At 55.0% G+C, this 21,484-nt stretch overlaps 4 protein-coding genes across 6 annotated transcripts in view; 3 read left to right on the plus strand and 1 right to left on the minus strand.

Moving 5' to 3' along the window:
- Positions 1–1,458: 1,458 nt before the first annotated feature.
- On the plus strand, positions 1,459–7,987 carry LOC309581434 (leucine-rich repeat-containing protein 14-like). Of its 3 annotated transcripts, XM_082296041.1 has the most exons (5): positions 1,459–1,506; positions 1,873–2,078; positions 4,027–4,458; positions 4,552–5,190; positions 6,280–7,987. In XM_082296041.1, exons 2-5 carry the CDS (start codon positions 2,071–2,073, stop codon positions 6,851–6,853), a joined length of 1,653 nt encoding a protein of 550 aa, XP_082152167.1. In that variant the 5' UTR covers positions 1,459–1,506; positions 1,873–2,070; the 3' UTR covers positions 6,854–7,987. The 3 variants fall into 3 exon arrangements, with proteins under 3 accessions (XP_082152167.1, XP_082152168.1, XP_082152166.1); XM_082296042.1 differs by lacking the exons at positions 1,459–1,506; positions 1,873–2,078 and adding an exon at positions 2,283–2,321; XM_082296040.1 differs by lacking the exons at positions 1,459–1,506; positions 1,873–2,078 and having other exon boundaries at positions 3,503–4,458.
- A 2,546-nt stretch (positions 7,988–10,533) lies between these two features.
- LOC309583093 (UPF0598 protein C8orf82) lies at positions 10,534–12,453 on the plus strand. The gene is made up of 3 exons (XM_082298619.1): positions 10,534–10,752; positions 11,291–11,339; positions 11,790–12,453. Exons 1-3 carry the CDS (start codon positions 10,636–10,638, stop codon positions 12,269–12,271), a joined length of 648 nt encoding a protein of 215 aa, XP_082154745.1. The 5' UTR covers positions 10,534–10,635; the 3' UTR covers positions 12,272–12,453.
- A 138-nt stretch (positions 12,454–12,591) lies between these two features.
- On the minus strand, positions 12,592–16,644 carry LRRC14 (leucine rich repeat containing 14). Its single transcript, XM_082298507.1, has 4 exons — positions 16,567–16,644; positions 15,796–16,102; positions 15,064–15,702; positions 12,592–13,854 (listed from the first exon to the last, which is right to left on the minus strand). The coding sequence occupies exons 2-4, from the start codon at positions 16,086–16,088 to the stop codon at positions 13,290–13,292; spliced, it is 1,497 nt and encodes a 498-aa protein (XP_082154633.1). The 5' UTR covers positions 16,089–16,102; positions 16,567–16,644; the 3' UTR covers positions 12,592–13,289.
- Positions 16,645–16,892: 248 nt separating this feature from the next.
- RECQL4 (RecQ like helicase 4) overlaps positions 16,893–21,484 on the plus strand; it is a gene marked incomplete at its 5' end in the record, with an annotated part of 31,685 nt that continues 27,093 nt past the window's right edge. The window contains 5 exon segments of the mRNA XM_082289834.1: positions 16,893–16,976; positions 17,516–17,549; positions 17,654–17,748; positions 20,821–21,203; positions 21,309–21,405. Of these exon segments, the coding sequence (XP_082145960.1) occupies positions 16,893–16,976; positions 17,516–17,549; positions 17,654–17,748; positions 20,821–21,203; positions 21,309–21,405 (693 nt within the window).

Here is a 21,484-nt window from a genome sequence, read left to right on the forward strand (position 1 = left end):
AACGCTGGGGGGGTCCCCAAGATCATGGGAAGGATCCCAAAGTGGGGAGGTCCCATGGAGGGGGCCCCCAAAATGGGCAGGGGGGGGAGGGTCCCATGGGGTGGGGACAGTCCCCAAAATCGAGGGGGTCCCATGGAGGGAGTCCCCAAAATGGGGGAGTCCCCAAAGCCCGGGGAGGGTCCCCAAACTGGTGGGGGGGTCCCCAAACTGGGACTGGGGGGGCCGACCCAGCGCTACCTCCCAGCGCTGCTCACTGCCAGGGGTAGGTGGGGGGAGGGACCCCCCTTTTTCCTCCACATCCACTTAATTAATATTTCGTTCATTCATTCATTAATTTGTGGGCTCAACTCATTCATTTTTAATTGGTTTTTACGTCATTTTCCCTCCTCCTCTTTTTTTTTTTTTTTTCCGGCGGTTTTTGGGGTTTGGTTGTTTTTTTTTTTTTTTTAAAGCCTCGAGGTTTTTATTTATTATTATTAAAAAAAAAACCAAAAAAAAAAAAATCAAAAAAAACGACGGGAAAAAATCCGAATTCAAGGGACGGACCCGCCCCTCCTTCCCCGGGATTTTCCCAGGATTCCCTCTCCCCCACCCCCCACACCGGGAATTCCCTCGGGAATTCTCCTTTCTCCTCCCCCACTCCCGCTACGAGCGGGGGGTTGGATTTTGGGGTCTCCCGAGGGGCCGCCGAACTCTGTATTTGGGGGGGGCGGGGGGGGCTTCGCGCCCCTCCCCCCCCCCCGCGTGTGAATAAAGCTCCGTATGGAAAGTGCTGCTCGGTCCTGGTCCCTTTGGAGCGGGAAAAGGGCCGGGAATTTGGGATGGGAGCCGGGAATTTGGGATGGGAGCCGGGAATTTGGGATACGAGGCTGGGAGGAATATGGGGGTCCCCCCAAAATCCAGGGGTTATAGAGACACCCCCCCAGGCTCTACAGCGGGGTTTATGGGGGGGTGTCTCTATAGGGGCTCTGGGTGTCCCTAGAGGACCCCAAGGGTGTCCCAGGGGTGTCTATAGGGGCTTTGGGTGTCCCTAGAGGACCCCAACGGTGTCCCAGGGGTCTCTATAGGGGCTCTGGGTGTCCCTAGAGGACCCCAACGGTGTCCCAGGGGTGTCTATAGGGGCTTTGGGTGTCCCTAGAGGACCCAACGGTGTCCCAGGGGTGTCTATAGGGGTTCTGGGTGTCCCCAAGTGTCCCCGGGGACTCTGGGAGTCCCCCAGATGTCCCTGGAGCTGTGTCCCTCCGGTCCCCCCGTTGGCGGTTCCGGTTCCAGCCGGAGCTATTTCAGCGCCGCACTCCCCTGCAGAGGTGCCCCCGCATTCCCGTCCCCCATGCCGCCACTTCCGGGTCGCACTTCCCGCGCCGCGGGCGCCGTCGCCTGTCGCGACAGGGGGTGGCCCCGTGGGGTCGCTGTCGCGATTCGACCAAGGCCCAGAAGCCGCGAGTGTTTTAATTACCTGGGTCACCAAGGGAAGCAGGCGGTGCATATAGGAAGACCTATAAGGGGGTATGTAGTGAGGAAAACCCCAAAATAGCCCCTCCCATCCCAGAGACCCCCCCCGAGCCTCCCCTAAGCCCCTCCCAGTCCCCCTAAACCCCCACAGAGAACCCCTCCCAGACCCCCTAGACGAGTCCAGGGACGCCCCCGAGCATTCCCAAAACAGCCCCATCCCATTCCGGGGACCCCCCAAAACCATCCCAGAGACCTCCCCGCGTCCCCCAAAACATCTCCAGACCGAATTATCCCAGGGACCCTCCCAGGCCCCCAAACCAACCCCTCCCATTCCAGGGATCCTCCTCAGGGAGCCCCCCCAAATTCCCCCCGGAGCCCCCCTATGAGGACCTGGCTGGGCTTCCTCCGCCGTTCCCGCAGGAATTCGGCTTCCCAGCGCTTCAGCAGCGCCCTCAGCCCCCGCTGCTGTTCCATGGCCCCGGGATCGGGATCGGGATCGGGATCGGGATCGGGATCGGGATCCGGGATCCGGGATCGGGATCCGGGGATGGCTTGGGGGGTAGGGGAACCCCAGAGCCGCCTCAGAGCGAACCTCCCGCTCCCGCCGCGCGCCAGCCAATGAGAAGGTAAGGAATGTTGATTGACAGCGAAAAGAGCCAATAAATGCGAGGTAATCTCAAAGGGCCCGCCCACACCGCAACAACCAATGAGACCTGCGGTGGAACTTTGACAGACAGTAGTAAGAGCCAATAAAAAGGAGAGATCCCGCCCCCAGGGTGACTCTCCCTCGCTGATTGGTGGGCGCAGCGCGCAGACCCGGAGGTGGAGCTTCCATACGGGCAGGGGCGGGTGGGGGCTGCGGGCAGGCGGTGAGTGGGGGACGCCATGTTGGGGGGGGTGGCGGGGTTGGTTTGGGGGTTCGGGGGGTCCCTGAGAGGCCTTCAGGAGATTGGGGGGACCCTGTAGGGGTTTAGGGGGCCTGGGGGCTCTCCTTGGGTGGGTTTAAGGGGGTTGGGGAAGGGTCCCGGCCTGGATTGGGAAGGCTGGGAAGGACCCTGTGGGTGGGACAGGCTGGATTGGGGGTCCGGGGCTGCTCCCTGGGAGGGGGGGCTGATTTAGGGGGGCTCCTGGGGATCCCTGGGCTGGTTTAGGGGGATCCCTGGGGTGTGGAGGGGTGGGTTTAGGGGGCCCGGGAGGGGTCCCTGGACTGGTTTAGAGGGGATTTGGGGAGTCCCTGGGCTGGTTTTGGGGTCCCTGGACTGGTTTGGGGGATTCCTGAGGGGTCCCTGAACTGGTTTGGGGAGGTCTGGGGGGCTCCCTGGACTGGTTTAGGAAGCTCTGGACTGGTTTAGGGGGTCCCTAGACTGGTTTAGGAAGCTCTGGACTGGTTTAGGGGGTCCCTGGGCTGGTTTGGAGAGGTCTGGGGGGGTCCCATGGTTGGTTTTGGGGTTCCTGAACTGGTTTGGGAAGGTCGGGGGGGATTCCTGGACTGGTTTAGGGAGGTCTGGGGGATTTCTGGGTTGGTTTGGGGTGTTCCAGAGGGGATTGAAGGGTTTTTGAGGGATCCCTGGAGTGGTTTTGAGGGAGCCTGGGCTGGTTTGGGGGTGCCTGGAGAGTCCCTGGGCTGGTTTTGGGGTCCCTGGGCTGGTTTTGGGGTCCCTGGACTGGTTTGGGGGATCCCTGAGGGGTGCCTGGGCAGGTCTGGGGGTCCCTGAACTGGCTTGGGGAGGTCTGGGGGGCTCCCTGGACTGGTTTAGGGGGTCCCTGGACTGGTTTAGGAAGCTCTGGACTGGTTTAGGGGATCCCTGGGCTGGTTTGGAGAGGTCTGGGGGGCCCCATGGTTGGTTTTGGGGTTCCTGAACTGGTTTGGGAAGGTCGGGGGGGATCCTGGACTGGTTTAGGGAGGTCTGGGGGATTTCTGGGTTGGTTTGGGGTGTTCCAGAGGGGATTGAAGGGTTTTTGAGGGATCCCTGGCGTGGTTTTGAGGGAGCCTGGGCTGGTTTGGGGGGGTCTGGAGAGTCCCTGGGCTGGTTTTGGGGTCCCTGGGCTGGTTTTGGGGTCCAGGGAGTCCCTGGGCTGGTTTTGGGGTCCCTGGACTGGCTTGGGGGGCCCGGGGGGTCCCTGGGCTGGTTTGGGGGATCCCTCAGGGGTCCCTGGGTAGGTTTGGGGGTTCCTGGACTGGTTTGGGGAGGTCTGGGAAGGGTCCCTGGTGTGGTTTGGGGGTCTCTGGACTGGTTTGGGGCATCCCCGGACTGGTTTGGGGTGATCTGGGGCAATCTCTGGACTGGTTTGGGGGTCCATGGGCTCATTGAGGGGATTTGGGGGATCCCTGGACTGGTTTTGGGGATCCCTGGACTGGTTTAGGAAGCTCTGGACTGGTTTTGGGGATCCCTGGACTGGTTTAGGGGGTCCCTGTACTGGTTTAGGAAGCTCTGGACTGGTTTTGGGGATCCCTGGCTGGGCTGAGGCTCTTTTGGGGTTGCTCCAGGTCCCCATTTTTGCAACAACTCCACTCAAGCTCCCCTCCCCAAAACGCCCCCCTTTGCCTTCTTCCCCCTCCCATTCCTCCCACAGGTTCCCTTTCCAGCGGGGATATCCCTGGATTCGGGGCTTTTCCCGGGATTCCGCCATGGCTCCTTCACGCAGCCGCTCCACCCAAATCCCGCCGTGTATTCCCAAGCGCCAGCTCCCCCCGGGATACTCGGATTCCCTCCTTTTCCTGTGCGCCCGCCGCATGGTGGCTCAGCACCCCCTTCCCGTCCTCCTTCCTGCCCTTCCCGCCCACCTCTATCCCATCCTTTTCCAAGCTGCATTCCTGGATGGGAGACCCCTGGTCCTGCGGGATTTGGTGACCGCTTGGCCCTTCCCGGTGCTCAACTTCCAGCGGCTCGTGGGGCGCCGGGAGCTGCTCCGGGATCATCCCTGCAAGCTCTGCGTCCAGGCCGTCATCCTGGCCGTGGTGGCGCAGCTCCGGCGGGATCTGGAGGAGCCGGGACGCGATTCCAGGTGGGTTTGGGAATTCCGGGATGGGCACAACCTCGATTCCTCCTCCATCCACGTGAGTTTTCCTGCTGGTTCATTCCCGTTTTTCCCTCCCAGCGGGTGCCGGCTCCGCGTGCTGGATGTAACGGGAGTTCCGGATGATCCCGCCGGCCGCGCTCCCGACGGGATGAGCGTCTGGTCCGGCACCGTGGCCTTGGCCAAGGCCTGCGTGGAGGTGTCCAAGCACCAGCGGGAATTCCAGAGGCGCGGATCCAAGCGGCACAAAGGCCGTTCCGGTGCCGCCACGGCCGCGGCCGCTCCGCAGCCCCCGGGCGTGGACGTCCACGCCGACCTGTTCGTCAACGGAACATCCTACGGGATCCTCCGGGATGCGCTCCAGACCGGAGCCGCCGGCCCGCTGCGCCTCAAGTGCCGGGAATTCCAAGCCGAGAAGCTCTCCCTGGCCGGAATCGTGAGCCTGCTGGAATCCTTGGATCCTTCCTGCGTGCGGAGGGTGGATCTGCGCTTCCGGAATCTGGGATTGACCGGGCTCTCGGTGATCCTGCCGCACCTCTCCCGCTTCCCGGAGCTGCGGAGCCTCAAGCTCCAGTACAGCAACGTCGACGTGCGGCGCCCGACGCCGGAATCGGCCATCGGAATCCGGTGCCTGGCCGGGCAGCTGGGAATGCTGCCCAGCCTCCGGGAGCTCAACCTGGGATCCTCCCGGCTCTCCGGGAACCTGCGCCAGATCCTCTGGTGAGTTCCCAACGGAGCGGGATCCTCGCCGGGCCCTTCCCGCACTCCAGGGGCATTCCCAAGGGTTGGGGTTGGTGATCTCGGGGGTCTTTTCCAGCCTGAGTGATCCCGTGATTGCAGGACTTCATTATCCCAATATTCCCGTGATTCCAGGATTTCATTATCCCAATAGTTTATGACTCAGCGACTCCATTATTCTGTAATTTCATGATCCCAGAATTCTAGGATTCCAGGATTCTCAAAGGCTGAACTTGATGATCTTGGAGATCTTTTCCAATCTTAGTAACCCCATGATTCCAGGATTTCATTATCCCAATATTCCCATGATCTCATTATCCCAATAGTTCATGACTCAGTGATTCCATTGTCCTGTAATTCCCTGATCCCATAATTCAGTAATGCCATCATTCCATGACCCCATAATCCCACAATTCCATATTTCCAGAACTCCAAACCCCATGATTTTGATTCCACAATTCCATGGCTTCATGATCCCATAATTCCATGATTCCCAAAGGTCAAACTTGATGCTCTTGGAGCTCTTTCCCAACCTCAATCATTCCAGAATTCCACAATTCCATGGAGGGAATCACAGCTCCCAGCCCGCTCCATCATCCCATGACTCCGTAACTCTGTGATCCCACGATTCCATGATCCCAGAACTCCATGACCTCATAATTCCAAAATCCCCTGATTTTCAGAGGTCAAACTTGATGCTCTTGGAGATCTTTCCCAACCTCAGCCATTCCATAATTCCATCATTCCATGGCCCCATAATCTCATGATCCCGTAATTCCAGAACTCCACGATCCCATGATTTTGATTCCACAATTCTGTGCCTCCATGATCCCAGAATTCCACGATTCTCAAACCTTGAACTTGATGCTCTTGGAGCTCTTCCCACTCTCAGCCATTCCAGAATTCCACCATTCCCCAGTTCCATGGATGCAATCACAGCTCTCCTTCCCCGCGCTTCCCCCACCAATCCGGGACCCATCCCGACATTTCCTGATCCCACGGAGCCTCTGCTCCGGCGGCGGCTCCGGAACGTCCCCGCGGGCCTCACCTCTCCCTTTTCCCTCCCGCCAGCGACCTCCAGGCTCCGTTGGAAAGCTTGGAATTGGCCTTCTGCTCCCTCCTTCCCGCCGACCTCGCCTTCCTCTCCCAAAGCTTCCACGCTCCGGCCCTCAAAAGGTTGGATCTGAGCGGCCACGACTTCTCCCAAAGCCTCCTGGAGCCGCTCCGGCTGCTCCTGGAGGAAACCTCGGCCTCGCTGCTGCACCTGGATCTCATGGAATGCCGCATGGCCGACTCCCACCTGGACGCGCTGCTGCCGACGCTCCGGCGCTGCTCCCGCCTGCGCTTCCTGGGACTCTACGGCAATTCCCTGTCCACGGCCGCGCTCAAGGATCTGCTCCAGAAAACCCTGGAGCTGCCGGATCTGCGCCTGGTCGTGTATCCCTTCCCTGTGGATTGCTACAAGCCGGAGCCTCCGCGCAGAATCCCGGGATCCCGGCGGATTTACGAGGAGCCCATGGACGGCGAACGTTTGGCGGCGGCGAGCGCCGAGATTTCCCAGCTGCTGGCGAATTCCGGGAGAACCGACCTCGTCTGGACTTACAATCCCTACGGACACGGAGCCATGGACTACTTCTCCTTGTGACTCGGGAAAGGCTTGGAGGCGGGAAAAGCTCGGAGCCTCCAGCCCGGAAAAGCGCCGCCTCCTTCTTCCCAAACTCTGGGGCGTTTCCCGCCTCATCCCGGTGCTTTTCCACCTCATTCCAGTATTTTTTTCCCTTCATTTCGGTGCTTTCCCACCTCGTTTCAGGATTTTTCCTGTTCATCCCATTGTTATTCCGCCCCATCCCAAGATTTTTTTCCCTGATTTTCTTGCTTTTCTGCCGCATTTTGAGGTTTTTCCATCCCATCCCGGTATTTTTCCCCTCATCCTGATACTTTTCCTCCTCATTCCAAGTTTTTCCCACCTCGTTCTGGTGTTTTTCCCCCATTTTGTTCTTTTTCCAGCCCATCCTGGCGTTTTTCCATTGGGATTGGATTTGCATGGCCAAATTTTGGGAGGCTCCGGGGCTGGATTCCGTGGGAAGCTGCCGGAAGCTTCTCCCATGTCTGGCTGATCCCATCGGGAATGGTGATGACACCTCTGGAATTCGAATTAAGTTGGAAGAAACACATCATGGCACAAATGGAATTCTGGAGCAGGAATATGGGAAAGGAATGACTGGAGATTATTCCAAGGAACTGGAGTGGAAATTCCCAAAATTCCCTGGTGCATCCAATGGGAAGCCCATCCTGGGGCTGGATCCTCGCAAGGACCTGCGGATCCATGGAAAAGGGAGCAGATTCCTGGTAGGATTCCGTGACCGCAGAGGAAAAAAACCTTGGAGTGGGATGTTCCCAAAGGATTGACCCCTTGGAAAAGGAAATTGTCTTCCATGGGAATGACACGTTGGAGAAATCCATGGAAAACTCGCTGTGGGATGGATTCACGTTGGAGAAATCCTGGAAAACTCTTTCCCATGGTGGAAGAATCCATGGAAAACTCTTACCTTGGGATGGATTCACGTTGGAGAAATCCTGGAAAACTCTTTCCCATGGTGGAAGAATCCATGGAAAACTCTTACCTTGGGATGGATTCATGGAGAAATCTCTCCCATGGGAACGACACAGTGGAGAAATCCATGGAAAACTTGCTGTGGGATAGATTCACGCTGGAGAAATGGAAAATCCCACGGGATGGCCCCGGGCTCCCAGCGCTGCTGGAGGGATTGAGGGAAAGCTGGGAAAGAGGGAAGTGGGGAGGGGGGAAAAGGTGGATTTGGGGTCTTGTTATCCTGCTCTGATTCCGTTGGAAATAAACTCATCCTATCCCAGATCCCGAGTCTGTCGTGCCCTGATGGGATTGGCCGAGGGATCTCTCCCAATCCATGAATCCTCTCTGATTTCCCTCTTTTGGGGGTTTTTCCATCCAATCCCGCTGCTTTTCCGCCTCATTTTGGGGTTTTCCACCTCACTTGGGGGCTTTTTCTGCCTCATCCTGGGTTTTTTTTCCCTTGATCCCGGTGGTTTCCCACCTCGTTTCGCTGGGTTTTGCCTCATCCCGGTGTTTTTCCACCTTCTCCCGGTGTTTTAATCCTCATCCTGGGGCTTTTCCACTTCATTTTGGTATTTTTTGCCTTATCCCATTGTTTTTTCCCCTCATCCCGGTGCTTTTCCACCTCATTTTGGTGGTTTGGGCCTTCTCCTGGTGATTTTCCCCTCATCCTGCTGCTTTTCCGCCTCATTTTGGTATTTTTTCCCTCATCCCAGTGGCTTTCCAACTGATTTTGGGGGGTTTTTTGCCTTATCCTGGTATTTTTCTCCTCATCCTGGTGCTTTTCCACCTCATTTTGGCTGGTTTTTGCCTCATTTTGGTTTTTTTCCCCTCATCCCGGTGCTTTTCCATCTCATTTTGATGCTTTTCCGCCTCATTTTGCAATTTTTTGCCTTCGCTTAGTACTTTTCTACCTCATTTTGGTATTTTTGGGCCTTATTCCATTGGTTTTTCACCTCTTTTTAGTGTTTTTCCCCTCATCCCAGTGGTTTTCCTCCTCATTTTGACACTTTTCCACCTCATTTTGCTATTTTTTTGCCTTATCCTAGTACTTTTCCACCTCATTTTGGTATTTTTGCCCTCATCCCGGTGCTTTTCCCCCTCATTTTGGTTTTTGTCCCCATCATTTTGGTGGTTTGGGCCTTCTCCTGCTATTTTCCCCCTCATCCTGCTGCTTTTCCACCTCATTTTTGTATTTTTTACCTCATCCCGGTGTTTTCCCACCTCAACCTGGTATTTTCCCCTCATCCCGGTGCTTTTCCATCTCATTTTGATGCTTTTCCGCCTCATTTTGCAATTTTTTGCCTTCTCTTAGTACTTTTCCACCTCATTTTGGTTTTTTGGGCCTTATTCCATTGGTTTTTCACCTCTTTTTGGTGGTTTTCCCCTCATCCTGGTGGTTTTCCACCTCATTTTGCAGTTTTGGGCCTTATCCCGGTGGTTTTCCCCTCATCCCAGTGGTTTTCCTCCTCATTTTGACACTTTTCCACCTCATTTTGCTATTTTTTTGCCTTATCCTAGTACTTTTCCACCTCATTTTGGTATTTTTGCCCTCATCCCGGTGCTTTTCCCCCTCATTTTGGTTTTTGTCCCCATCATTTTGGTGGTTTGGGCCTTCTCCTGCTATTTTCCCCCTCATCCTGCTGCTTTTCCACCTCATTTTTGTATTTTCTTACCTCATCCCGGTGTTTTCCCACCTCAACCTGGCATTTTCCCCCTCATCCCGGTGCTTTTCCATCTCATTTTGATGCTTTTCCGCCTCATTTTGCAATTTTTTGCCTTCTCTTAGTACTTCTCTACCTCATTTTGGTATTTTTGGGCCTTATTCCATTGGTTTTTCACCTCTTTTTGGTATTTTTCCCCTCATCCTGGTGGTTTTCCACCTCATTTTGGTGGTTTGGGCCTTCTCCTGCTATTTTTCCCCTCATCCTGCTGCTTTTCCACCTCATTTTTGTATTTTTTTACCTCATCCCGGTGTTTTCCCACCTCAATCTGGCATTTTCCCCCTCATCCCGGTGCTTTTCCAACTGATTTTGGTATTTTGGGCCTCATTTGGTGTTTTCCCACCTCATTTCAGTGGGTTTTCCCTCATCCCAGCGTTTTTCACCCCATCCCAGTGGGTTTTCCCTCATCCCGCTGCTTTTCCACCCCAATTTTGATATTTTTCCACCCCTTCCCGCTGTTTCTCCGCCTCATTTTGTTGGTTTTCCACTTCATTTAGCAATTTTTCCCCCTCCTCCCGGTGTTTTTCCACCCCACCCCTCATCCCGGTGTTTTCCCTCTTCATTCCAGGTGATTTTCCACCTTATTTTGCTGTTTCTCCACTTCATCCCGGCGTTTTTCTCCTCATCCCGATATTTTTCCGCCTCATTTCGGTGCTTTTCCACCTCATTCCGACGGGTTTTGCCTCACCCCGGTGGCTGAGGGCCCTGAGGGTCTATACGGGAACATGGCGGAGGGAGGGCATCTATGGGGGAGCGGGGGGGGGTCTATGAGGGCACCCAGAGCCTGGGGGGTTTATAGGGGGTATTTATAGGGTCGCTGAGGGTCTGGAGGGGTCTGGGGCCCTATAGGGATGCCTGAGGGGGTTTCTATAGGGGTCTGGAGATCCATAGGGCCCCCTCGGTACCTCTAACAGCCGGGCACCCCCGGCCCCTCCGCTTCTGCTTCCACCCGGAGCCTTTTCAGCGCCGCACCACCCGCGGGTGCCCTCGCATTCCGATCCCCCCCAGGCCGCCACTTCCGGGTCGCGCCGCCCGCTCCGCGCCCTCTGTCGCCTGTCGCGACAGGAGCGGTGGCCCGGCGCTGTCCGGGGCTCGCCGGGCGCTGTCGCGATGCGGGTGGGGGCGGTGCTGCGGCTCTGCGCCCTCCCGGCGCTCCGGTACCAGCAGGGGCAGCGGCCGGGGCCGGGAAGCCGCGAGTATTTTTATTACTTGGATCACCAGGGGCAGGTGAGGGGGGGGGGGGTCTATAGGGGATCTATAGGGGGGGCGCGGGGTCTGTGGGGGATCTATAGGGGACTGGAGGGTCCTTGGGGAGGTGGGGAGGGGAAGGAGCAGCAGATCCCGGTGAGATTCCCTGCCTGCATCCTGAGCAAATCCCAGGGAGAGTGCGGGTGGATCCAGGATGAATCCCAGGAGGATCGTGGAGAGATGGCAGATGGATCCCAGTAGGATCATGGACAGATCCCAGATGAATCCCGGAAAGATTCCGGGCAGACTCCAAACGTATCCTGGATGGATCCTGGACAGATCCCAGACAAATCCCAGTCAGATTCCAGAGGGATCCCAAAAAAGCTTTCAATGGGCTCAGGACAGATCCCACAAAGAGATCCCCCACGGATCCATGGAATCGCTCCAGGACAGATCCCAAACTGCCCAAAAAAAACCTGGATGGACGCAGGCCAGATCCCAAACGGATCCCAGACAAATCCTGGGATCTCTCTGGGAAAACTCGAACGTTTTGAGGCTTTTTCCCGCTTTTCCACAGCTTTTCCTGGATGACACCAAAGTCAAGAACTTCATCACCTGCTTCAAAGGTACCCCTGGGCCCTCCTTAATTAGGATCCCCTCGTTAATTGGGATCCAGTCATTAATTGGGCTCCGATCCCTAATCGAGATTTGAACCTTAATTGGGATTTAATCCTTAATTAGGCGGGGCTGAGCCTTGGCAAGGGGCGGGAAAGGCAGGAAGGGGGGGAGCCCCTAATTTGCATCTTAATCCCTCATGAATTAATCGTTCCCTAATTAAAAAAATCCCTAATTAATTCATTAAGAAACCCACTTTTAATCCAGAAATTCATCTGGGAAAGCATTTGCCATCCCCGATTCCTCCGGAGCTCATTCCCTTCCCTCATCCCCTTTCCCAAACGGAATCCCCTTAACGACCCCCCCCCCCCACTTCCTTTTAATTTCCCGGAATTCATCCACGAATCCCTCGGTGCCGGAAGCCGATCCATGAATCCCATCAATCCCTTTCATCCCAACAGATGTGGGATTCCTCTCCTTCTTCTTCAAGCACCTGGAGCGCAACCGGAGCGGGCGCTACGAGGCGGAATTCCCGTTCCTTTCCCGCTGCGGCCGGGAGCGGAATTTCCTGCGCTGCGAAGATCTTCCCGTGGTTTTCACCCAAATCCTGCCCGGATCCGACGGGAATCACCTCCTGTCCTACTGCGGAGGCGGCGCCCGCCTGGCGGTGCCTTTCCAGCCGGGAATGCTGACGGTATTCCCAGAAAACGGGCGGCTCTACCACCCGGCTCCGGACCAAGCCGGCGGCGTGGGATTGGTACGCTCGGCTCTGGCTTCCGAGTGGAGTTTGGGATTCCAGTTTGGAGAAGGCTCCGAGCGACCGCCGACCCATTTCCTGTGGGAAGGGAGGAGGTATCGGCTCTCCGGGGAATTGTTGGGAATTCTGCGGGCGGAAAAGTCGGGATGCGGGCAGGAATTGGAAGCTGCGCCCGCCGCTTCCTAAAGGGATTCCTTATCCCGCGGGGAATGGGAGGAGGAGGAGCTGGAATTTCCCACAGCACTGAGATTCCCAAGCCATTCCCATCATTCCCACGGAATCAGAGACCCCCCCCCTCCCCCTCCCTCCCAACGTTCCCATGTTTTTCCATAGAATTTCCCTTCCCCAAAATAAAGAGTGGAAGCCGCTGTGCCGATTCCTCACTGCGGTGCCGGGATTTGGGATAAAGGATTCGGGGATTTGGGATTTGGAGGGAATTCTTTCGATGCTGGTTTGTTAATTAATGATTCATTAATATCCGGTGGGAATTAGGGGAATTCTGGGGCTTTCCAGTGGCACCGGATCCCTCCGGATACAACCAGGGATGGAGCAGCAATAAAAGTTGTGGGAAAAGAGTGGGATGAGGGAAAAAATGCTGGGATTGGGTGGGAAGACACTGGGATGAGGAGGAAAATACTGGGATGAGGGGAAAATATCGGGATGGGGTAAAAAACTACAGAAAAAAGAGGGGAAACATCGGGATGAGGTGGAAAATGAGGCGGAAAAAGATCAAACTGAGGCGGAAAAACATCGGGATGGGGCAGGAAAATACTGGGATGAGGCAGGAAAAATATCGGGATGGGATGGGAAAAGCTCAAAATGGGGTGGAAAAGCAAGAAAATGAGGGAAAAATCTTGGGATGGGGGAGAAAAGAGTGGGATGAGCTGGAAAAATCCCGAAATGAAGTGAAAAAGCACCGAAATGAAGGGAAAAAAATACTGGGATGAGGGGGAAAACACCGGGATGAGGGGAAAAACACCAGGATGGGGCGGAGAAATGAAAGGATGGGGTGGAAAAATACTGGAATAAAGCGGAAAACATTGAGATGAAGTGGAAAAAGATCAAAACGAGGTGGAAAAAGACCAAAATGAGGTGGAAAAGCACCGGGATGAGGCGGGAAACGCCCCAGAGTTTGGGAAGAAGGAGGCGGCGCTTTTCCGGGCTGGAGGCTCCGAGCTTTTCCCGCCTCCAAGCCTTTCCCGAGTCACAAGGAGAAGTAGTCCATGGCTCCGTGTCCGTAGGGATTGTAAGTCCAGACGAGGTCGGTTCTCCCGGAATTCGCCAGCAGCTGGGAAATCTCGGCGCTCGCCGCCGCCAAACGTTCGCCGTCCATGGGCTCCTCGTAATTCCACCCGGATTCCGAGGGCGCCTCCGGCTTGTAGCAATCCACAGGGAAGGGATACACGACCAGGCGCAGATCCGGCAGCTCCAGGGTTTTCTGGAGCAGATCCTTGAGCGCGGCCGTGGACAGGGAATTGCCGTAGAGTCCCAGGAAGCGCAGGCGGGAGCAGCGCCGGAGCGTCGGCAGCAGCGCGTCCAGGTGGGAGTCGGCCATGCGGCATTCCATGAGATCCAGGTGCAGCAGCGAGGCCGAGGTTTCCTCCAGGAGCAGCCGGAGCGGCTCCAGGAGGCTTTGGGAGAAGTCGTGGCCGCTCAGATCCAACCTTTTGAGGGCCGGAGCGTGGAAGCTTTGGGAGAGGAAGGCGAGGTCGGCGGGAAGGAGGGAGCAGAAGGCCAATTCCAAGCTTTCCAACGGAGCCTGGAGGTCGCTGGCGGGAGGGAAAAGGGAGAGGTGAGGCCCGCGGGGACGTTCCGGAGCCGCCGCCGGAGCAGAGGCTCCGTGGGATCAGGAAATGTCGGGATGGGTCCCGGATTGGTGGGGGAAGCGCGGGGAAGGAGAGCTGTGATTGCATCCATGGAACTGGGGAATGGTGGAATTCTGGAATGGCTGAGAGTGGGAAGAGCTCCAAGAGCATCAAGTTTGATGGCTGAGGATCGTGAAGCCATGGAATTGTGGAATTCTGGGATCTCTGAGGTGGGGAAAGAGCTCCAAGAGCATCAAGTTCAAGGTTTGAGAATCGTGGAATTCTGGGATCATGGAGGCACAGAATTGTGGAATCAAAATCATGGGATCGTGGAGTTCTGGAATTACGGGATCATGGGATTATGGGGCCATGGAATGATGGAATTATGGAACGGCTGAGGTTGGGAAAGATCTCCAAGAGCATCAAGTTTGACCTCTGAAAATCAGGGGATTTTGGAATTATGAGGTCATGGAGTTCTGGGATCATGGAATCGTGGGATCACAGAGTTACGGAGTCATGGGATGATGGAGCGGGCTGGGAGCTGTGATTCCCTCCATAGAATTGTGGAATTCTGGAATGATTGAGGTTGGGAAAGAGCTCCAAGAGCATCAAGTTTGACCTTTGGGAATCATGGAATTATGGGATCATGGAGCCATGAGGAATCAAAATCATGGGGTTTGGAGTTCTGGAATTATGGAATCATGTGGTCATGGAATGATGGCATCACTGAGGTTGGGAAAGGCCTCCAAGACCATCAAGGGCAACCTCTGGGAATCCTGGAATCACAGAATTATGGGATCATGGAATTATGGGACAATGGAATCACTGAGTCATGAACTATTGGGATAACGAGATCATGGGAATATTGGGATAATGAAATCCTGGAATCATGGGGTTACTAAGATTGGAAAAGATCTCCAAGATCATCAAGTTCAGCCTTTGAGAATCCTGGAATTCTGGGATCATGAAATTACAGAATAACGGCGTCGCTGAGGCATAAACTATTGGGATAATGAAATCCTGGAATCATGGAAATATTGGGATAATGAAGTCCTGCAATCACGGGATCACTCAGGCAGGAAAAGACCCCCGAGATCACCAACCCCAACCCTTGGGAATGCCCCCGGAGCGCGGGAAGGGCCCGGCGAGGATCCCGCTCCGTTGGGAACTCACCAGAGGATCTGGCGCAGGTTCCCGGAGAGCCGGGAGGATCCCAGGTTGAGCTCCCGGAGGCTGGGCAGCATTCCCAGCTGCCCGGCCAGGCACCGGATTCCGATGGCCGATTCCGGCGTCGGGCGCCGCACGTCGACGTTGCTGTACTGGAGCTTGAGGCTCCGCAGCTCCGGGAAGCGGGAGAGGTGCGGCAGGATCACCGAGAGCCCGGTCAATCCCAGATTGTTGAAGCGCAGATCCACCCTCCGCACGCAGGAAGGATCCAAGGATTCCAACAAAGTCACGATTCCGGATGCCGAGAGCTCCTCGGCTTGGAATTCCCGGCACTTGAGGCGCAGCGGGCCGGCGGCTCCGGTCTGGAGCGCGTCCCGGAGGATCCCGTAGGATGTTCCGTTGACGAACAGGTCGGCGTGGACGTCCACGCCCGGGGGCTGCGGAGCGGCCGCGGCCGTGGCGGCGCCGGAACGGCCTTTGTGCCGCTTGGATCCGCGCCTCTGGAATTCCCGCTGGTGCTTGGACACCTCCACGCAGGCCTTGGCCAAGGCCACGGTGCCGGACCAGACGCTCATCCCGTCGGGAGCGCGGCCGGAGGCGGCATCCGGGAGTCCGGTCATGTCCAGCACGCGGAGCCGGAACCGTCTAGGGGGGAAAAACGGGAATGAACCAGCAGGAAAACTCACGTGGATGGAGGAGTAATCGAGGTTGTGCCCATCCCGGAATTCCCAAACCCACCTGGAATCGCGTCCCGGCTCCTCCAGATCCCGCCGGAGCTGCGCCACCACGGCCAGGATGACGGCCTGGACGCAGAGCTTGCAGGGATGATCCCGGAGCAGCTCCCGGCGCCCCACGAGCCGCTGGAAGTTGAGCACCGGGAAGGGCCAAGCGGTCACCAAATCCCGCAGGACCAGGGGTCTCCCATCCAGGAATGCAGCTTGGAAAAGGACGGGATAGAGATCGGCAGGAAGGGCGGGAAGAGGGCGGTGGGCGACGATGCGGCGGGCGCACAGGAAAAGCAGGGAATCCATGGATTCCGAGGGGGCTGTGGGAATGAGGAGGGGCACAGGTGAAATTGGGGGACACACAGGAGGAGCGGGGGCTGTGGGAGAATTCCAGGGAAGCCCCGAATCCAGGGATATCCCGCCGGAAAGGGAAGACGACGGAGGAGGGGGGAGGCAAAGGGGGCGTTGTGAGGGGACCCCGAGTGCAGCTCCCCTCAAAGGATGTCCCAGAGCACCCCCAAAACAGCGCCTACCCCCACCCAGCGACCCCCCAAATTCCCTCAGGGATCCCAGACCTCCCCAGCGATTCCCAAATTCCGCCAGGGATTCCTAAATCATCCCAAAATCTCCTCAGGAACCCCCAAAATCGGCCCCACCATTCCCCCCCCCAACATGGCACCCCCCACTCACCGCCCGCCCGCAGCCCCTGCTTGTACCCAGCCCGTACGGAAACTTCACTTCCGTGTCTGCGCATTAAGCCAACCAATCAGCGAGAGAGACACACCCTAGGGGCGGATCCTCCAATTTTAATTGGTTCTTAGTGCTGTCTGTCATTATCTCTCCAACTTGTCATTGGTTCAAGCGCGGGGTAAGCGGGGTGCTTTGCACTTCTCGCCTTCCCATTGGCTCGTTTTGCCGTCAATCACCAGTCCCTGCATTCCCATTGGCTGGAGCGCGGCGAGAGCGGGAAGTTCGCTCTGAGGCAGGTCCGGGGTTCACCCCGCGCCTCCCTCGGGTCCCGATCCCGATCCCGATCCCGATCCTGATCCCGGTCCTGATCCCAATCCCAATCCCAATCCCAATCCTGATCCCGATCCCAATCCTGAGGCCATGGAGCGGCAGCAGGAGCTGAAGGTGCTGCTGAAGCGCTGGGAAGCGGAATTCCTGCGGGAACGGCGGCGGAAGCCCAGCCAGGTCCTCCTGAGGGGCCACGGGGGGAATTTGTGGAGCGGGGTCCCTGAGGGGAATCCCTGGAATTTGTGGGGCCGTGGTTTGGGGATCCCTGGGGTGGTTTTGGGGTATTGGGGGTTCTTTGGGGTGGTTTAGGGGATCGCTGGAATCGTGGGGTTTGGTTTAGCGGGGTCCTGGGGGTTTTGGGGTGTCCCTGGAATGTTTGGGGCCATTTTGGGGGTGCCTGAGGGGATTTTTGGGGTTTTAAGCGGGGTCAGGTCGAGGGGAACCTCCTGGGGTTCCCTGGAGGGGTTTTAGGGAGGCTCAGGGGGGTTTTTCCATGAGTTTTTCCATAAAAAAAACTTTGCCCTAGGGTTTTCCACAAGGCGTTTCCATGAGGTTGCTCCAACCCTAATTTTCCTTCTGGAAAAAGCTCAAATCCCAAAAAAACCCTAAAATCCTCCCCAAAAAACCCAAATCCCTCCCCTCTGCCATCCCACCACAGCAAAAAATCGGGATAATTCCCAGAATTCACCGTTTCTTGGGATGTGTTTCCCTCACAGGCCGACATCGAGGAAGCTCCAGAGGAAACCCGGAGTGAGTTTTTGGGAATTCGGGGATTTTGGAGTTTCCTGGGCTTGAAACATCAATTTTTTTTCCCCAAAAAAATTCCCAATTTTTCCTCGGATTTTCTCCCACAGAGCTCTACAAGGAGTACCGGATGCTGAAGCAGCAGGGAAAAGCATCGGATTCCTCGGGAAAAACGGGATCCCAGGAAATCCCAAATGTGGAACAGGTACTGGAAAACTCCCTTTGACTTTGGGGGTCTCCCAAAATTTGTCCTTGATCCAAAATTTTGGGGATTTTCCCCTGAATTTTTGCACTGTGGACAGAGCCAGGTTCACCCCACGTGGGTTTTTTTGGGATTTGTTCGGAATTTTGGGAAAATTGGTGCTGGAAAAGGAATCTTTGTGGCTTAGAAAATCCAAACAAAAAGGATTTGGGGTGGGAAATGGGATTTGGGGGTGTTTTCATCCCAAAATTTCCCGTGGAATGATCGTATTCCATCGGTTTTCCATCTCTGGGAGGAATCTGAGCTCAGTTTTTCTGCCCATTTTTTGGGATTTTGGGATGGGATTGAGGCGATTTGGGGGATTTTTCGGGATTTTGGTGTCGTTGCAGGTGGAAGATTCAGGATTTTGGGGTTCCCACTTGAACCGGGCGCCCAAAATTCCCGGGAAAAGCCGGAGCGGGAGCGCCAGGCCGGGAATTTCGGCAGAGTTTTATGGGATGAAGCTCAAAGCCAAACTGGGAATGGCTGGGAAGGTCAGGAATGGGGGGAAAAGGGGAAGGGGATTTTCCTGGGGATGTTTGGGGGATTCTTCATCCCAAAATTTGGGTTGTTCCTGAGGGAGAATCCCAAAATTAGGCATCCCAAAAATCAGGAACCCCAAAATTAGGGATCCCAAAATCGGAAATCTCCAAAATCAGAGACCCCGAAAGTTGGAGAATCCCAAAAGTTGGGACCCCAAAATCAGAGACCCCCGAAGTCAGAGAGACCCCAAAATCAGGGGACCCCCCCCTAAAATCAGAGACCCCAAAAATTGGGGACCCCAAAAATTGGGAACCCCAAAATCAGAGACCCCAAAAATCAAAACCCCCCAAATTGGAGACCCCAAAATTAGAGATTCCTAAAATCGGGATCCCTCAAAAGCAGAGACCCCAAAACTGAAAATCCCAAAATTAAGGACCCCAAATTGGAGATTCCCAAAACCGCAGAAGTTGGAGAATCCCAAAATTTGGGGCCCCAAAATGAGAGACCCCAAATTTGGAGACCCCCCAAAATTATGGACCCCAAAAATTGTAAACCCCAGAATCAGAGACCCCAAAATTTAGGATCCCAAAATCTAAGACCCTCAAAATCAGGGACCCCAAAAACTGGAGACCCCAAAATCGGACACCCCGAAATTAAGGACCCCAACATTGGAGAATCTTAAAATCAGGGAGACCCCAAAATAAAAACCCCCAAAAATCAGAGACCCCAAAATCAAAGACCCCAAAATCAAAGATCCCAGAAATCAGAGACCTCAAAAATCAGAGACCCGAAAAGTTGAAGAATCCCCAAAATCAGGGACCCCCAAAATTAGGATCCCAAAATGAGAGAGAGCCCAAAATCAGGAACCCCCCTAAAATCAGAAACCCCAAAATTGGAGAGCCCCAAGTCAGGGATCCCAAAAGTTGGGGATCCCAAAAACTGGAGACACCTCAAACCCGAGACCCCAAAATCAAAAACCCCAAAATGGGAGATTCCCAAAAATTGGAGACCCCAAAATTTGGAGAATCCCAAAAGTTGGGACCCCAAATCAGGGACCCAAAAATGAGAGACCCCAAAATTGGAGACCCCCAAAATTATGGACCTCAAAAGTTGGAGACCCCAAAATCAGAGAGCCCCAAAATCAGAGGCCCCAAAACTAAGGACCCCAAAATTGGAGATCCCAAAAACCAGGGATCCCAAAAATCGGGGAGCCCAAAATTTGAGACCCCAAAAAATCAGAGAATCCAAAATCAAAAACCCCAAAATTAAGGACCCCAAAACTGGAGAACCCCAAAATCAGGGACCCCATAAATTGGAGATGCCAAAATCTGAGACCCCTCAAATCAGGGACCCCAAAAATTGGAAGCCCCCAAAAATCAGAGACCCCAAAATCAGAGACCCAAAAAATCAGAGAGCCCAAAATTTGGAGACCCTCCCAAAATCAGACACCCCAAAAATCAGGGATCCCAAAATCAGAGAATCCTAAAATTAGGGACTGCAAAAATAGGAGACCCCAAACTTTGAGATTCCCAAGATCAGAGACCCCAAAAATTGAAGACCCCCAAATTTAGAGACCCCAAAATCAAAAACCCCAAAATAAAGGACCCCCAAAATCAGAGATTCCCAAAAATCAGAGACCCCAAAAGTTGGAGAATCCCAAACTTTGGGACCCCAGAATCAGAGACCCCAAAATAAAAACCCTCAAAAATCAGAGACCCGAAAAGTTGAAGAATCCCAAAAATTGGACACCCCAAAAACCAGGGACCCACAAAGTCAGAGAGACCCCAAAATCAGAGACCCCAAAATTGGAGAGCCCCAAATCAGGGATCCCAAAAGTTGAGGACCCCAAGAGTCTCCCAAAATCAGGGACCCTGAAATAAAAAAACCCCAAAATCAGAGACCCCAAAAATTCAAGAATCCCCAAAATTAAGAGACCCCCAAAATTAGGGATCCTAAAATCAGAGATTCCCAAAGATTGGAGACCCCAAAAATTGGAGAATCCCAAAATCTGGGACCCCAAAATGAGAGACCCCCAAAATAGAGACCCCCAAAATTAAGGACCCCAAAATCAGAGACCCCAAAACCCAGGGACCCCCAAATTTACAAACTCCAAAATCAGAGATTCCCAAAATCAGGGATCCCTCCAAAGTAGAGACCCCAAAATTGAAAATCCCCAAATTAAGGACCCCAAAATTGGAGAATCCCAAAATCAGAGACCCCAAAATCTGGGACCCCCAAAATCCAGGCCCTGTTTAATTTGGGATTTGGAATTCCAGGGGGGGAAAAAGCGGGATGTGACCCCTCCCTTCCCTCCAGGAGCCTCCCCTGACCCCTCGGAGGACCCCAAATCCCAGGAGAATCCCAAAAATTCCCCAATCCCAGAAAAACCCAGAGCACGGAGCCGAAGCTTCATCCCCGGAACCTCCACGGAATGAGGGAGAATGTGAAAAATCCGGAGATGCCGGAAAATCCGGAGAATTCTCGGGATTGGGCCCCCTCACGCTGCCGGCGGGAATGAATCCCGGTTTTCCTCCCGTTCCCGACAAATTCCAGCGGCTGAAGCAGAGCGTGGCCCAAACTTTGAGATCGCTGGATCCTGGCTGGCTCCAGAGGTGCCAGGAATCTCCTGAAAACCGGGAATTCCCAGCAGGATCCGTGAGGGAAAAGGGGGAAATCCACGCCGCATCCATAGGAAATTCCGTGAGGAAAAGGCCCCGGCAAGGCGGAGGCGCCGCGGAGGCTCCGGCCAAGCTCCAGAGGGGTCCCCAAGGCTCAGATCCGGGAATTTTTGGGGTGAGGTCGATCCAGGAGGAAAATGAGGATGAGGAAGAGCAGCTGGAATCCCGAAAGGAAGCTGGGAAGGCGGCGGATCGCTTGGAAAAAATCCTGGAAGAGGAGAAAAAGGAGGAAAAACCCAAATCCACACGCAGAGGCCGGTAATTCCCGGCTTTTCCCAGCTTTGCCTGGCTATTCCCAGCTTTTCCCAGCTTTTTCCAGCTTTTCCCAGATTCCCGCTGCCCTTTATCCCTCTTCTCCCTCAGAGCCACTCCCCGGAGCGGCGGGAATTTCGTCCGGCTCAACCTCAAGAGAAAAACGTATTCCCGCGGATTCCTGAGGGGAAAATTCCTTCGGAAACAGGTAAAACCTTCCCAAATTGGTTTCTTGGGAATCTCCAGGCTCTCCCCGATGGAATTTTGCAGCGTGGAATTTTTTTTTT

The sequence above is a fragment of the Coloeus monedula genome (genome assembly GCF_965178545.1).
Source record: "Coloeus monedula genome assembly, chromosome: 1".
NCBI classification, from domain to species: domain Eukaryota; kingdom Metazoa; phylum Chordata; class Aves; order Passeriformes; family Corvidae; genus Coloeus; species Coloeus monedula.

Excerpts from the sequence above, each read along its gene's own strand:
- LOC309581434 (XM_082296040.1), top strand. The coding sequence starts at position 3,752 with ATGGGCTCATTGAGGGGATTTGGGGGATCCCTGGACTGGTTTTGGGGA. Across the intron at positions 4,459-4,551 it reads GAGCCGGGACGCGATTCCAG|CGGGTGCCGGCTCCGCGTGC; the intron begins GTGGGTTTGGGA and ends TTTCCCTCCCAG. Across the intron at positions 5,191-6,279 it reads AACCTGCGCCAGATCCTCTG|CGACCTCCAGGCTCCGTTGG; the intron begins GTGAGTTCCCAA and ends CCCTCCCGCCAG.
- LOC309583093 (XM_082298619.1), top strand. The coding sequence starts at position 10,636 with ATGCGGGTGGGGGCGGTGCTGCGGCTCTGCGCCCTCCCGGCGCTCCGG. Across the intron at positions 10,753-11,290 it reads ACTTGGATCACCAGGGGCAG|CTTTTCCTGGATGACACCAA; the intron begins GTGAGGGGGGGG and ends GCTTTTCCACAG. Across the intron at positions 11,340-11,789 it reads CTTCATCACCTGCTTCAAAG|ATGTGGGATTCCTCTCCTTC; the intron begins GTACCCCTGGGC and ends TCATCCCAACAG.
- LRRC14 (XM_082298507.1), bottom strand. The coding sequence starts at position 16,088 with ATGGATTCCCTGCTTTTCCTGTGCGCCCGCCGCATCGTCGCCCACCGC. Across the intron at positions 15,703-15,795 it reads GAGCCGGGACGCGATTCCAG|ACGGTTCCGGCTCCGCGTGC; the intron begins GTGGGTTTGGGA and ends TTTCCCCCCTAG. Across the intron at positions 13,855-15,063 it reads AACCTGCGCCAGATCCTCTG|CGACCTCCAGGCTCCGTTGG; the intron begins GTGAGTTCCCAA and ends CCCTCCCGCCAG.